Source organism: Pteropus alecto, unplaced genomic scaffold (genome assembly GCF_000325575.1).
Source record: "Pteropus alecto unplaced genomic scaffold, ASM32557v1 scaffold95, whole genome shotgun sequence".
In the NCBI taxonomy this organism is placed as follows: domain Eukaryota; kingdom Metazoa; phylum Chordata; class Mammalia; order Chiroptera; family Pteropodidae; genus Pteropus; species Pteropus alecto.
This window is the reverse complement of record NW_006441071.1, coordinates 16,098,406-16,116,060: the sequence shown is the minus strand read 5'-3', so window position 1 is coordinate 16,116,060 and position 17,655 is coordinate 16,098,406. Positions and strand designations below refer to the sequence as shown.

Sequence of the window (17,655 nt, the reverse complement as noted above, 5' to 3'; positions counted from 1 at the left end):
TCATGCAAATTAACAACAAAAAACTAACAGTCTGATTAAAAATGGGCAGATAATCTGATAGATATTTCTCCAAATAGGACATACAGATGGCCAATAGACATGAAAAGTGCTCAAGGTCACTAATCATCAGAGAAATGCAAATTAAAACCACAATGAGATATCACTTCACATCATCAATAAATGAACAATTAAACGTTGGTGAGGATGTGGAGAAAAGGGAACACCCATGTACTGTTGGTGGGTTTGCAAATTGATGTAGCCACTATGGAAAACAGTATGGAAGTTCCACAAAAAAAAAAATTAAAAATAGAACTAACTTATGACCCAGCAATTCCACTTTTGGGTATTTATCTAAAGAAATCCAAAACACTAATTCAAAAAGATACACGCACCCCTATGTTCACCGCAGTATTATTTACAATTGCCAAGATATGAAAGCAACCTAAGTGCCCATCAATAGACTGGATAGAGAAGATGTGGTTCCATACATACAATGGAATATTACTCTTCCATAAAAAAAAAGAAACTTACCATTTATGACAACATGGATGAACCTAGGAGGTATTATGCAATAAGCCAGACATAGAAAGAAAAATACCATATGACCTCATTTATATGTGGAACTAAAGAACAAAATAAACAAATGAACAAATCAGAAACTGACTGACAAATACAGAGAACAAAATGATGATTCCCAGATGGGAGGGGTTTTAGGGGAGGTGGGTGAAAAAGGTAAAGAGATGAAGTTACAAAATAGTCAAGGGGATGTGAAGTACAGCAAAGGGAATAGTCAATAATATTGTAATAACTATGTATAGTGCCAGATGGGTACTAGACTAACTGGGGGATCACTTTGTAAATTATATAAATGTCTAACCACTATGCTGCACACCTGAAACTAATATATAATAATATTGATTGCCAACTTTAATTGAAAAATAAAAATTAAACAAAAGTTCTCTGAGTCTCCTACTCCTACATCAAACACAAACATGCTGAAAAAAAAAAAACTATGTCCAAATGTCCAAAGACATTTTCAAGGGTGTCTTCATAATTAACAACTTAAAAATACAATCTTAATTAAAAACAATCTCTAAAGCAAGATGAAGCAGAGTAATATGAAAAGTGATTTGTAGTGCTAAAGAAATAAACTTAGGGCCAATATACCATTACTGAACCAATTAATTCATTTAAAACATCAAGGAACAAAAAAAAAAAAATCAAGGAATAGAACAGATGTTGGTGAAAACAGAATTGCTAACAAAAAGGAAGGTTTGAAATAATTACAGTAAATGCAGAGGCAAAAGACAAATTAAAACAATGAAAAAGTAATAGATATGGAGAACAAAAGAAAATAGAATAGATGGAAAATTAGTGTCATAGAGGACCCTATAATTTGACAGAAAAACTCTTCATAGGAAAATGTCCCTAAACGAAGAACTAAATCTACAGATTAAAGAGTATATTGTAATCCAGGAAAAAATGATTATGAATGACACCGAGATGTATCCTGGTTATATTTCTTAAATAATTCAAGCATTTTAGATGAAAAAGCAAGTCACTTTCAAGGAAATCAGACATTTCTACAATATAATAATGACCCAATATAATAAAACAATAATAAAATAATGACTACAAAGTTCTAACGAAAGTGTTTCCTAAGGATATTACCTCCAGTCAAGTTGTTTTCAAGAATGAAAATAGGCACCCATTCTCAAACAATAAAGGAAACAGCAGCACTGAAACTCAAAATATACAAAAGACAAGTATTCTCAAGCAATGAAGTATCCAAAATACAGGGAATACAGCACCTCTATCTTGAAAAGATTACCTGACCATGACATTCAGTCATTCAAGAGAGTGATCAACTAAGGAATCAGAGAAGCCATAACACTGGTAATGAGAACTAAAACCGTTTAAATACAGAACTAAACAAAGTAGGACAAAATGTAAATGTTAGAAACCTTGACAACATAGCACAGAATGCCATTAACCAAAACCAGGAGATGGGAGAAAATTGAAGTGTTAATTCTCTCATCATTTATGCCAGAGAGTCAATGAATAATACTCTGAAAATAGAAATGTGTAGTTTTAAAAACAACTTGTCCAATTTATTTATGCTTTTTATCTTTCTTAACTCATATCTCTTGCAATGAAGTATTTATCCAATATTTAGCAATTCCTTCACTTCTTTTAAGTTCTTTTAAATTCAAATAAAACTAGATTAATAATTATTCAGAATAGCACAAAGAATATGATCCTAGTTTTATACAATTATTGCTGTATATTTATACAGTTTTCAGAAGTGCTTAGAGGGCGTCCCAGACCTAGGCATATATAAGAATTACCTGGAGGGCTTATGGAAACAGCTTGCTGGGCCCTACCCTTAGAAATACTGATTCAGTAGATCTGGGATTGGGCTCAAGAATCTTCATTTTTCACAAGCTCACGACTGAGGCAAATGCTGTCATTCAATATACCACACAAGTAACAATGGCACACTGAAATCCCTGGAATGAAATTTACCTACTTGTATTTCAATGGTACTGAGATAGAGGGTTTGTTTTTTTTTTAACTTTCTTCTTCATACTTAGGTATTACAGTTTCAATTTTTGTATAATGAATGTTTCATTTTTACTCAAACAATAAAAATCATTAAAGAAAGTTAGAAACAAAAAACATTAACCCATTTACATCTATGATTTGTATAAAAGCTTTCTCTGAGATCTTTAACTTCTCTTTTTATCTCTGAAAAACTAAACCATGTTTTATTAAACTCACTTACTCTCAGAGTTACAAGAGTGTTTCTCTACAAAGTGGTTAGAGTGAAAGAAACTGATATTTGCTATTTCAAAAAAGCATATATTTTCCCATTTTGCCAGATTTAAATTAATATTTAACAGCAATATAGTAGTTCAAGTCTTATCATCAGTCTGACCTATTGGAAATGTATGAAAAATCCATGCCTACTATAAGGACCAAAATAGTACAACTTAGTTCAATTAGTATTTGAAAACATGAAGACAATGTTGTTATGTGATACTTCGAAGTATAATAACTACTGATGACATCTGAACCTTCAGTATAATACAATATTTCTTTTAAACAATTATGACCCTTTTAACAAATTATTCCCAAATATTACTTTATAGTTTCATGGCCTAATGCCATAGACCCAGATAAAAAAGAAAAGGTATGAGTAAGACATACCTTTTACAAAACAAACACTAAATGTTCTGCAAACTAGGAATGAAAATGCTAGCTAAAAGTCATTTGGGTAAGAAGGGTAAGAAGCCCATTGTTAGTAACACGTCAACTTTGTGTTTCAACAGGGAAACTTAGATGTAATTCCATTCAGAGGTAAAAATTTCATTCAATACCAGGAAAAATGCCCAGTAGGCTTGATTTAACTCTATCCTATGACAATATTTACAAAAACATAAAAATTATTTTCAGTTTAGTAGTAGAAAAACAAAATGCTTATAGTTAAAGAGAATAAATAGTGCTGGGATTAGAATACAAATGCCCTTAAATATCTTTAAATAACAATCTAAGAAAACTGGATTAGAAAGCAATCAGAAATAAGGTCTCTATAGAATACAATCAACCAAATATATACCTAGAAGTAGAATGTCTTATTTTTTCCTCAATTTCCATATTTTTAACAACTTTTGTTACTACCAATAGCCTTACATCACTAAAATTTCAAATTCTATTATCACGTTAAAAATACCAACTACTTTGATCATGACTCATCTGCCAAAGAAACATAACGACCAATATCTTTCCTATTTTAAATAAAAAAAAAAAATTTTTATCTAAAAATTTAATACTCATTTTAGATATTCCTTTAGCACATTGATTCAAAAATATTTAAGAACTATATTCTGGTTATTAATAACATCATTTCTTACCAGGATCTGCTAACCCAGTGGTCTCTAACAGTATGTAATCAAATTTCCCCTTCTTCTGCATCAAATTCTCAATAGCTCTAAGGCCATTGTCCCTGGAGAATACCAAAACATAATATACAGTTGATTGCCTGAAAATTTTAAAGCGGTCATTATAATCATTTAAAGATATAGTCAGCAACCTGAGATAAAAATATCTTTAGGCATCTGAAAATTTAACTCACTCTCAAACTTCTAACAAAATTTCCATCCAATATTCACAAATGAGGGAAAAAAATTGATGCATATACACTGATAGGTAAAAAGAACTCAGATACATGATGAGTTAATACATCAATTTTATTAAAATTAGAAGCAGAGGAAATTTTAGTATATCTGACTAAAGTCAGAATCTGTTATTTTTATAGCTTTATGAAAGAAAAAAATCAACATCCAAATGATAAAATTTATGAATTATAGTAGTTTAATATAACAACTAAAGGGTTACTATCATTAAATACCTTTTAATTCTGTTCTGAATTAGAGTACCAGGCTTTAATTTCTATTTCTTCTTATAATATCGAAAGTGCGAGAAAATAATTAATGAATTGCATTTTGGTTGTTCAAGAAAATGTTATGATTTTAGCTGTTAATACATTTCAAAATCAAACAACTAAGATGGTAAATAATGTAGAAGAAATTTAATTTATTAGAACATACAAAATCCACAGTACAGGTGTTAATTTTCCTAACTCACTAAACAAATATTTGAGAGACTACTATATGTCAGATTCTTTTCTAAGATCTGTGGTATATTAGTGAATAAAACAGACACTATCCTTGGAAACAATATAACTTATGGAATATAATGTGAAGATTTTCTCTTTTTTAATGTTCATTTATTTTTGTTTTTAGAGGTTGAATACTTAGAACTAAGACCAATGACTTACTAAACTCAGAATCGTTCTTCACACATAAGACTTTCATGCACCATGGAGATTTAATAAACCTTGACATCAAAAACAATAAAAAACTCAAAAAAAAAAAAAAAAAGCCAAAGCATTAGAACACATAAAAAAATACAGCAAGAAACACATCCTAATAAGTCTACTTTCTACTCGAAAATACAACAAAATACTACACTGTTAAATTACACAAGAAAATAGAAGCTGGAAATATAATCAGTATACATTTATAGTAAACCAACAAGTGCACAGCAAACACATTCCTCACTTTACTGAACAGCAGAGGCAACCGTTTCTAAGTTCCAGCCATTCTTCGTAGAGCTCTCCACCTTGGCTCACAGCTAAGGATTTCTCCACAGCACTTCCTGGAATAAGTAACATTTAGATTATGAACATTTAGAACATTCAGATTATGTTCACTAGCCAACCAAAAAAAGTATAAGGGTACTCAATAATAAAGATTTCAAAGCAGAAAATACATTTTATAATTTTTATTCTTTCATTCTATTCATGCAGCCTCAATATTTTAAACTATAGTACTCTAGATTATTTTAGCTTTTCTTTCTTTTAGAGGATTTAAGCCCCTAAAAATCCAAAATTAATGAATCACACCTAATTCCTCTTTAGGTCTCTTCCTTGTCCACTGCCTAATTTCCTAATAACGTAGCTATTCCAAAGGCATTCTTTCTTGTCCATGGCCAACTTTCTAGATAGACTAGTGTTTTATATATTACTTTTTATATGCCCTTTGACCTCTTAAGGGCCTTATCTCTATTTTCTTTTCATTCTTCCGCTAAATTATTTTCGTTTCTTTTAGACAGACTACTCACTTTTCCCACTAATAGTAAAAATCTTAGTTCATTTGAGGAAGTTTGCTTGGCCAATGTGCTCATTTTAAAAAAATGAAATTTTAGTCAAATACACGTTTCCTAGCAATGCTCACTTCAGAAAAAAATAAAGTATATCTGATAATCTGCTTTGCTTGTTATCATATAAGAATGATTTAAAATATCTTATTTTCTCTCCAATAAATATATCAAAGCCAAGGAAGATTTCTAAATGTCCAGTAAAGCAAATGGGGGGGAAAAAAAAGAGTAATTTTTCACTTACATATTTTTTGTTTATATTTCAGTTAGGCAATGACAAAGAACTCTGAAAGGGGCTGCTACAGAATCCAGGGTGTAGAAAACATTAATAAAATGTGAAGGACAGTACTGTGAATGCTATAAAGGACAAAACTGTGAAAATGATCCAGAAAGAATGAAGAAAAATAGTAAGAAATAATAAATGTAATCAGTGTCCAAAAGATCAGTTAATAAGAAGCTAGAATATAAGATTGTGAGTAAAAAAAATTAGGATTTTTATTGTAACTAACAGGACTTTTTCTTTAGTTTACTGAAACCAAAAATCACATTTAACTAATAGGCCTCTACCATCCTGTTCATAATTTACAACTGAAAATACCTTAAGAAATATTCTAACAGAAGTTACATTTTTTGGCTAAAAGTGAGTTTTTATTAAAATTTGCACATGAGAAGAAAAACTTATAAAAAGTAATCAAAGAACTGTGCCTAACACTATTGTATAGACTTTTTTCAACTACAGTTCAATATTAAAGATAAAAAATTGGAATGTTAAATGTATTTTCACAGGTAATTGAAGTTTGAGGATGGAAACTATACCTTCAACTTATTTTTAAAATCTTCAGTTTAAATGCTTTGCAGATAAGAAACATTCAAGAAAGTAAACTTATAATAATTGAAGCATTTTCAAATTTTTTAAAAATTGCCGTCAAACAATATAGTTATTACAAAAGCACCGTTCTAGTTTCTGAAAGAACTTTCTTTCATATCAAATATCATAGATTTTTACTTCTGGAATTATTTATTTCATGTAAAAATTTAACTTAATTCCATTACTATGAATTCCAAAGTTATACAAAATAAAATTTTATAGAGACTATCTAATTTCAGTATTCAAAATCTGTACAAAGTAAAGCTTAACAGAAATTAATCTAATTTTCTAAAACTATCCACATTAATGTACTCACATTAAAATGCCTTGCATTTACAGTTTTGAATATGAAATATCAAGTCATGAGTAAAATAAACTGTCTTATAAATCTTTGAGCATGGCATTTATTGAACTCTACTCACCTTCCCCAAATTCATTTAAAATAACTGCTACTCTTTTACTATGTTGCTCTGTCAAAATATAGTTCAGAAGTGTTGTCTTCCCAGCACCTATTAAATATATTTGTTTTAAATAACAAAGTTCAAAGATTAATTTTAAAGACACAAAAAAGATATAAAGAGTCACAATGTTTTTAAAAATTTACATGCTACTTTTCAAATATTATTTAACTAAGATTATTCTAGAGGAAGATTAAAGTTCTTTATGAAAAGTACTAAAAATGTGTTGTTGACATAACATTTTATATTTACAAATACTCCTACAATTTAGATCACACAGCTTTCTTCGACCTCATGACAAAAATAACATGCCTTCTATATAATTTAACACAATATAAGGGCATCTAAATTTTCTAATAAGAGATTATTGAAGTAATGGCTTCCAAAGAATAAAATACTCATGTAGTTCATAACATATAAAATATTTAAATCCCTTTGCATGATGACAATATTTCTAAACCAAGAATATATTGTTTAATTCCTTAAAATTTACATATAGAAAGATCTTTTATTTTAACGCTCATCATTAACCAGGCACAAATTCGAACTGACTATATGGCTACTTTTAATATGCTTAAAGCAATCTATAAAATTGATTTTATATACATGTATCATACACACACACACACACACACACACACACACACAAAATAGAGAATGGATGTAGGAAATGATAACAAAAGACAGAATATTCAGTATTTGGAAAGAAACATAAAGCTACACTAACTTTATCCAGTAGGTGGCATATAAAACCTAATATGTTCAGCTGAAGTAGCAGATGATCTGTCTTATGAACCAAAGACAACAAAGTTCACAGAGTAAAACAACAACCTTAACTTGATAGTAGTGTAGTTCAATTGTATAAATATATCAGTGGACATTTGGGTTGTTTCTGGTGTTTTGCTAATACAAACAGTGCTGCTAAAAACTATTACATGTAAGCTTACACATATCTTCTGAAGTATATTTATAAGATTTCTAGGGTATAACCAAGAGGGATTTACTGAGTATTAGAGTATTAATATCTTCAACATTTTTAGGTCATATTCCTTCAAAAATTGTTGAGAAGATGAAAGGCTTGTGTTTAGAATGCTTTGGGATGCTCAATATCACTAAAGTGTAAAGTATAGAATGGAAGGGACAGACCTTCAGGAGGCAGGGCAATGAGGAAATTCTTAAAATCAGTCCAAGTGTGAGACAGAGGACCTGAACGTGAGTGCTTTACCAGGTAGTGTCAGTTAAAAAGATGTGGATGTAAGAGACCTTCTGATAAAATTACTAGGGCTTAATAATTAACCAAATTATGAAGCAAAAGACTTTAAGACATAGTTCATTCAAAATCTACTACAGACCAGATTTTATGCTGGGCCTTGGTGAAAAGTGCACAAGACAGAGATAAATTGTCTCGACCTTCATGAAGCTTGGAAACATTAAGGAGTGGGATACAGAGTAAAATTCAGATCAATAAAGAGACAATTATGTCACAGGATGACACGTTTAATAGATGTACAGATGTTACAGAGCACCTGAGAGAGACATCTAGCCAAAGGAGTAAGAGTAAGAAGAAAAGTATACCAGGGGCTAAAATACTTGGCACCTTTTAGAAGTAAAAGTAGTTCAATGTGGATGGGCCACAGTTTCACAGGCTGGAGAGGTTGTCAGGAGCCAGGTCATACAGAACTTGGTAATTCATGTTAGGAATTTGAACTTTAACCCAAATGAAAACCACTGAAGGGTATGACACAATAAGATTAACATTTATAAAGATCATTAAGGCTAAAATACAGAAAATATTTTAAAGCATGACTCAAGACTAGTTAAGAAGCTTTTAGAGCAGCAGCCCCAACCTTTTTGGCACCAGGGACCGGTGCTCCTATGAGAATCTAATGCCTGATGATCTGAGGTGGAGCTGAGGCAGTGATGCTAGCACTAGGGAGCAGCTGTAAATACAAATGAAACTTCACTTGCTTGTCTGCCACTCATCTCCTGCTGTGTGGCCGAGTTCCTAAGAGGCCAAGAACCAGTAACTGCTCGTAGCCCAGGGGTTGGGGACCTCTGTTTTAGATCAGAAGCAGAAGGATTTGAGGGGATGGTAACATAAAGTTCTTGACATGTTAAGTTTGAAATGTGTGTGGGACATCAAAATAGAAACCATATGGATGTGAAGTTCAAAGGATGGAATGAGCCGGGGGGTAAAAATTAAAAAGAAGCCAGAGAAGTAGATGGAACCATCAGAAGAAAAGTGTGATGGAACCTGACGGAACGTTTCAAGAAAGAGAAAATGGTCAAGAGTAAGCAGTGAAACTATTCCTAGATTCAGCAACAAGGTTGCTGGCATGAGTTTCTACTCCTAGGCTTCATACTATTATCTCCAATGTTCTACTGACCTACCAATGAGCAAAAGTGGAAGGCCAGAGTGGGACGTCTAAACTATATACTGTTTCAGACAAGAAATCTGCTCAACTTCTCAGAAGAATAGCATCTGAATAACAGTGGAAGGGGTGGCCCCATAGTGTAGTGGTTAGCACGTATGCTTTACACGCAGGTCCCGGGTTGGCACCCCAGGTGGAGCCGCGGACCATACCCTGGGAGGGGCGCACGGGTCCGAGCCTGTAGGAGGGGATGCCCAGCCTTCAGAGATCCAGTTCTTAAAAAGGGAGACGGCAACATCCCAACATCCGGCAACATCCCAACATCCGTAGGTCAAGGGTGGAAGTGGGGGTGGGAAGAATTACAAGGGAAAAAAAATGAACAACAGTGGAAAAATGCCAAAAGTAAATTCCTTTATAAAATTAGTCCTGAGTAAAAATGGGAATAAACTTACAGCTCACAAAATAAAAAAGGAAAATACCAGTGATTTAACTCTTATTTTCATGTAAAAGGCCTACAAGAGCACCATGTTTGTACTTGTCACTAGCATCATCTAGGAATGGTATTTTTTTCCCCCAAATTGTTTCATTTTTCTTAGATTTCTTAACTTTTCCCACACTTTTGATATGGTCATGTATTTATTCTAGCCCTTCTATTTAACTAACGTTTTAAAATAATAGTTCTCAAACTTTACCAATAAAGTACCTCTTGTGTAAGCACATTAACTGTCCTTAGGAAACTGTAGCATGTTTACAAACCTATGAAGGAATTCAAGTGTCCCTGTACACTACTGAACAACCTCACTTTGAGAAATACAGTCTTGGAGGGCAGAGATTTTATTCTCACTTTCTCCTACAGGGCTTTACAAACCGATCTGGAAAAAAAAAAAAAAATGTTCGCGATGGAGTACTTTCCACGAATGGCTGGAAGAGATTGGCTCGCAGCGAAGGGGAATCTACTGAGGATTGCCCCTCCATGCATCAGGCATTTTAAAGACAGACACCCTTTTAATGCTAACAGACTAACAAGGTAGGTACTTCCGGCCCCACTTGGCAGATGAAAAAACAAACTCAGACAGGTGACTGATATTATTTACATTTTCAAGTGAGGTAGATAAACTTCAGGTTAAGATAACTTGTTAAAGGTGACAGGGGGCGGGTCCGGACTCCAGACGGCAAAACCAGTACTAGTTTCAAAATATGAGATTAACTTTCAATCTCACTTGATAAACGTGAATCTAACGCAGAAGGGTCTGGGCATCTCTACCCCCAAGATAAGAAGCAACTCATATGGGGATCAAGGGACCCAGCCTCTAGCTCAGAGACCTTTGCTGTAGGTCAGAAAGCCCCATACCTAAGAAGAGGCACAGTCGCCCCCAAAATTCCAGGATATCAGCGTTCACAGCATTTTCTGACCGGGATGATTAGTTACCTAAATAACCAGTGATAATTGTGACTGGGATCTTAGCGCCGGGGCCAGACTTTTCCTCCTCCTCTCTTTGTTTCGTCTCAATGGGGACCAATTCAGGACAATCCTCTTCCGCCTGCTCCTCTTCTTCATTCACAGCGCCAACAGCCTGTAACATCCCGGCCAACAGCACAGCAAACCTCCCCCTCAGCTCCGGAGCTGGGTCCCAGGCGCCGGACAGTAGCTGAGCACGCCGAGCACGCCACGCCAGACGCGTGCGTTTACGTCATCACGCCGCGACGCGTGGCTCCTCCCGATCCCTCCCCGATTACCTGGGCTCTGTCGGAGGACCGCCTTGTCTTTTAGACACGCCCCCAAGGGACTGGACACGCCCTGGAGCGGGTTCTCTGAACCTGAGCGCGGCAGGGAGTTGTCAGGACTCATTGACCAGCCGTGCTTTGACTCTGTCACTCTAAGCGCCTGCAGCCTTAAATGGCTAATGGATGATGGTAGGTAGGGCTGAGGCCAGGAATGAGTAACCTGGTTTAAAGAGTTCCCAAAGGGCAAAGACTTTACCAACTTGTCATTTTTTAGTATCATTAATTTTTTTTTACATTCATGGGGGTGGGAAATAGGCTATAACAATAAAATATTAATTATAATTGTTCTACCTGAAGAAATAACCAGCGAAACCTTTCTCTTTTTTTGTAATTATATATTTTAAATGTATATCCAAATTTTTACAATGTACATGCATTACTTTCATTTATTGTTCTTTGTCATTTTTTGTTTGGACCTTAGGTAAGCTGAGTTAATTTATTATATTCTTTGGTTCATGATACTCTCTCATCATTAATCCATGATAATTCTCCTTTGTACTTATATGTTTATAATTAACTCTCTTACCTTCACCCTTAACCTAAAAACATTACCAATAAATTACATATATCTATGTGCCCCTTTTCTATTCCAACCATTTGCCTCTCCCCTAAGATAGTAATCACTATCATGAATTGATTATGGGTGATTGCTCATTCCCTCTTTTCTTTTTAGTTTTATCATGTATATATGTACTTAGACAATATGCTGTTTAGTTTTGCTTGTCTTTGAACTTCATAAAAAGAGTATCATACGAAATATGTACTCCTGGGGTTAGCTATACTTTTCAACTCCATCGTTGTATTATACTCTACAGTTCTATGTGACTATACAGCAATTTATCCATTTCAGGTCAATTGTTTTCAGATTTTGCTCTTATGAACAGCACTCAGTGATCCTTCAGCACTGTATTACTGCCTGAACAGAAACTGTTAGGGCCCTGACCACCTTCTCTTACATATTTTATTCTTCCGGCACATTCTTGCAGATTCCTTTACATGGCTCTGGCTGAATGCTATTAACATCACTTATCTCTCACCAAGAGAAACCTGTGCCCTACAAGGCCGACTCAGGCATAGTGACTGAGTATTGCTGTAATAGTATGTAGCTTCAATCAGGGCAAAAAGTTTTACCCAGTGGTCAAAAGTTAAAGCTCCCCAAATATTCATCACCTGATGAATGGATAAACAAAATGTGGTATATTCGTACAATAGAAAATTATCTCACAGTCAACAAATGCTGATAACCTGCTATAAGATGAATTAAACTTGAAAGCATTATGCTGAGTGAAAGGCTTTCACAAAATACCATATATTGCATGATTCCATAAAGCTGTCCAGAATAGGCAAATCTACAGAAACAGAAAATAAATTAGTTATTACCAGGGACGGAGGGACTGAGAGGAGTTACTGCTAATGGATACATTTTTGGGAGGATGAATATGTTCTAAAATTGATTGTGGTGATGGTAATATAACTCTGAATATACTAAAAACTACTGAAATGTACAGCTTAAATAAGTGTATTATATGGAATATGAATTTTATCCCAATAAAGCTGCTATTAAAAAAAAAGTTAAAGGCTCCTCTGTGCTTCAAAATGTGGTGGTGCCAGTGTGAATTGGCAGAGAAGCTCTGCTTTCAGTTCCTGCCTCCAGAAATCTTAAGTTCTGGCTTTCTGAACAGAGTTGAATAGAACCTATTTGTGCTAATTCCCTAATTGAGCCATCCTTAAGTACAAGTATGAAGATTACAGCTTAATAAAAATGTTCCTTTGGTCTGTTTCCATAATACTTTTCATCAAGATATCTATCTATGAATTTTGTGGAGTTCTGCCATTTTCTTTTCTAACTAGTAATTGGACAGAATTTAGCAAGTATGTGTCTGAAGAGGCAAAAGTTTTGACTTATTCAGATATATGGCTTGCAGTATCAACTCTCCCTACACATCTGAGTATGACTGTTTTTACTTCTATCTTAATACAGGACTTACCAATTTTATCCATTCTATTTTGAGTGAGACTTTGTTTTTGTTATTTAACCCAAAATTCCTTTTAAAATGACTTTTAAAATTCCCTAAGTATAATAGTATAGAATCTATTAGAGTTTCTAATATAACTTTAACATTTCCTCAAGTTTTGCAATTTTGTTTAGTCTCAGTCGCTTTATGGTAAAACATCAACAACAATAATAACGTGTGGATCCCTTACCATCTGATAGGCATTGTGTTAAGCACATGAAATGCATTATCTCATTTAACACTGCAAGATAAATATTTGTATGCCCATTTTATAGATAAGGAAACTAACTGAGGCTTAGAAAAGTTAAATATCCTGCTCGAGGTCATACAATTAGTAAATGGTAGCAATCCAAGTGATTGGTGATCAATCCAAGTCTGCTTGACATTAAATTTCATGCTCTTCTAAACCAGGGATCTATAAACTTTTTCTGTAAAGAGCCAGGTAATAAATATTGTAGACTTTACAAGTCAATAGAGAAAGTTGAGGTTATCATGTAGGTACTTATATAATAAGAGAGAAAACAAATTTCCAAAAACTTTGAAATTTGAACTTCAAATAATTTCATATGTCATGAAATATTTTAAAATGTTTTCAACCTATTGAAATGTAAAAAGATGTAAAAATTATTCTTAGATTGCAGGCTGTACAGAAAGAGTCAGTGATCCATAGTTTGCCAACTACTTATCTAAGCTGATGTGTACTATCTTGTAAGCTGAATTAAATGAAATTTTTGCAAAAATAGGTCATCTTTGCTATTTTAAACTTAGTTTGTAAATCATTCACCATTGCAACAACATTCTGACCTTAAAGGATTAGGTACAAGAGTTACGTTGGTACTAAGAATTCAGAGGAAGTTCTGAAACTCAGAAGCTTAAACAATTTCTCCAAGGGCACTGATACCCGCCCTTGGAGAGACCTGATTTAGGCAGCATTTGAGTTATTGCACTGTGGTAGGAGCCCTCCTATGTTGGAACAAAGCAGAACAGAGAAGCTCTCAAGCTGTCTGGGTTCCTGTAGCTCAGCTTCCTGGCAATAACCCTGCCATATATTCTTTAGTACAATTCCCTGCTCTTCCCTTTTGTCTCATTTTCTTCCTTTGAATAGTTATTATAATTACCACGAGAAAAAAATGTAGATTATAACTTTATCCAAATCAGAAGAGAGCTAATAATGCCAACTTGGTTTTGTTTGTTTCTCTTAATTTTGCAACTTTCTGCAAAAGGAAAGAACACGCTAGTGGCCAGCAATAGCTATTGATTTAGAGGAAAGGAAACTGAGAGTTTCAAAATTAACTCAGTTCAGCTTATCTAGCTATGATTGACAAATAAATAAACAAAAGATTTCTTAAATGCTTGACACATTGGTTTATTTGCTATTTTTATTACATGCACATGAACTTAGTGGGAGCATCTCTGAAAGGTCAGAGGCCAAGGACTTTTACTCTGGCAACCTCTTTAGTTAAGATAGAATATCAATATTCAAGTATCATAGAGTACTCTGTTAAGATATAAAATTGTAAGGACGTGAAATTATATTTTTTCCTCAGAATATTGCAGAAGGCTGGCAGGTGAAAGATGTAAATTTCAATGCTTTTAGAGAATGTGACTTTCATTTCAAAGGCTGTCAGTAATATTATTTGAATTCATTACCTTAGGCTGGTAAACCATACTAAGGCTTAGCTCACAGTCCAGTCCTTATAAATGTATACCACGAAATAAAATTTTTTAAAAAAGAAAACACTATTGAAAGCCTGAAGGCTGGCCAAATAGAGTGGTGCACTATTCTCTCTAAAATATACTATCAGGCAAGGAGTAGGTATTAAGCAAAGATAAAAAAAAAAAATGTGCAATGATTTATGTCATAATAGTTTAGGAGATAGACTAAATAATATCTTCTACTATCAATAGAAATTTAAAAGTGACATTTGTGGCTTTAAGTTTCACTTTCTAACTTTTATAGTTTTAGAGAAGTATATGCCAAAATCCACAGGCACCTGATCATGATTTCTTAATGTGAATTAAAGGCACATAAACAAAAATGAAATATTATTCTTTCTTCCAAATCTTCTCAAAGAGTGTTTAGTTGCACTTATCTAAAACATCCTGCTGTCAGCAAATCCAGATCTTCCTATTTTCAAGGTTAGGGTCTTTTGAGTCCCATAGTTCTGTCTCTCAATTAGGCACCACAATTTCACTTATGGAGAAAGATTTAAGAACTTTCTTCAGATTGGTTTACTTTCCTTCCTCTTTTTATTTTAATGTTGTTTCTACCCTTGAGTCTCAGGGTAGGCTGCTCCAAATACATGGCTGCAGATACATTCAAGCCACCTAGCCACTTCCGGATCTCCATCTTAACTACATAATCTTTCTTTAGTGAACTTCCTTAACATCAACATCCTTCAGTATACTTACTTCTACAAATTACCTTTACATTATTTTTGCAGTCATTCCAAACTTACATGTATAATAATTTGAAATTTCCTGCATTAGATGCTATATTATTCATCCACCCCTTTCACAATAGCTGAACTCCTGCTTTTTAGCTAGGTACACAGCCTCCAGAATAAAGACTATGCTAGACTTCCCAGTCCACCTTGCAGCTAGGTATGGCCATGTAGAGATGTTCTGGCTGATGGAATGTATGCAGAGTGTCATGCGGCAGTTTCCTGGAATCTACCTTCCTTCTTTCCTTCCCTCATCTTGCTGCCTGGGATGCAGGAATGATGATGGCTAGAGCACTTCTTGGTTACAGAGAATGGGAGCCAAAGCTAGAGGTGGGGGAGCAGGGACCTGGAAGCAGCCTGCAGGCTTAAGACTGCATGGAGAAGAGCTGCAAGAGAGGAAAATGGCCTTTTATGTTGTTTAAATTTCTGTTTATGCTAATAAAACTAAATCTAATTAATAGAGGGGCTTATTTGTTTAATAGTCTTTAAAACATTGTAAGTAACACCTGAATGTGTTCTAATTTTAAAAAATTCAAACAGTACTAAAGTATTTAAGGTCAAAAGTGAATATCTCTTTCACTCAGTCTCATTCCTTTTAACTGATATTATGTAACCACTGTGAGTAATTTAATGACATTAGTCAAGAATTTTTTTTTGTCTAATACTATCTCTGCCACTCTCATGGTAGTCAGAAATTTTTCTAAGCATTTGTATATATATGTAGTTTTTGTTTTTAATATAAATACGAATGTACAAATAGGCTGTATTCCAGAACTTGCTTTCTTCGCTTAACAATATGTGCTGATCATTTGTCCTTCTCACTAGAATTAGAACTACGTCATTCAATTTTAACCACTTCATGGTATTCCTTAATAGAGATGTATTATAACTATTTCATCTTATCTTTGTAAGAAATATATAGATTGATTAACCACCTCTCCAAAACATGCTCAGGAAGTAAATTCAACAGATTCTCAAAAAATAATAAATTATTCTGTTAAGCTAAAGCTTATGCATTTGGTAATAAAATGTATTCCTATTCCAGCTTGATAGAGTCTCTAGCTTCTCTTATTAAATTGGTGTAGTGCAAAAAAGAAAATTAATGTAGTGCAGTTGTAAAATATTAAGGTTTAAATTTAGTTAATTATAGTATTAATTTCTTGTCAACAGTTCTGGGTTACTTATAATGAATGATATTCCATGCATATACTGTATTTTATAAAAAACTTATGTTTGGGATTATGTGTTTACTATGTATATATTTACGTATGGACTTTCATAATTTGGTTGTAGTTAGTGAATTTTTGACAGCAGTCTACAATATACAGATTAAAATTTATTTCTGAGTTGCTACTTAGAGAAAAATGAGTTTACATATCGAATCTTGATTATAGTGCTGCTTTGTGTTTAAGTTATCTCTTCAAAGCCCTGCCTAACACTACTAAAAACTATTAGTAGACAGAATATTAATCTATATACTTTTACATCATAATGTTTTTACTTCATATATTTTTGTTTATGAAATGCTATAAACCACACAAACTAGTTATGACGATGGCGACAGAAAGTTAAGCTGTAGCACACTTCTTTATGCACTAATATAAAGTATGTATAGAAATGGTATTTATATAAATACATGTAATTATAAGATCATAATCAAGTTGTCAATATGGTTTGCCTTTGAGAGAGAGGGAATAGATGATATGGGTGGCAGATGCAAAGGGTTGGGAGAAGCAAGTCCTTCTCCCGCCTACAGAAAACAGACCTTAAAAATAGCATGTATAAAATACAAAAATAAAATATGGATTTATATTATAATTCTGTTTAGATAAAATTGTATGTATTTGAACATATGTAAATGCATATATATGTATGCAGAAAATTATAATAGCAAGAGTAATATATATATGAGTACTGACTTGTAGAATAACAATATATGAGTATTGATTTGTAGAATAACTGATTTGTAGAATAATAACAATAATAAATGTG

At 33.4% G+C, this 17,655-nt stretch overlaps 1 protein-coding gene across 3 annotated transcripts in view; it reads right to left on the bottom strand.

The window, feature by feature from the left end:
* Window positions 1-11,102, bottom strand: part of LOC102886597 (COBW domain-containing protein 2) — a 42,313-nt gene extending 31,211 nt beyond the window's left edge. The window contains exons 1-4 of one of the 3 annotated variants that reach the window (XM_006918400.3): window positions 10,849-11,102; window positions 7,012-7,098; window positions 5,124-5,220; window positions 3,915-4,006 (exon numbers count right to left, since the gene is read on the bottom strand). In XM_006918400.3, coding sequence (XP_006918462.1) covers window positions 3,915-4,006; window positions 5,124-5,220; window positions 7,012-7,098; window positions 10,849-11,002 — 430 coding nt within the window. In that variant the 5' untranslated portion in view covers window positions 11,003-11,102. The other 2 variants (XM_025051428.1, XM_025051429.1) reach the window with 2 other exon arrangements.
* Between the last annotated feature and the right edge of the window lie 6,553 nt (window positions 11,103-17,655).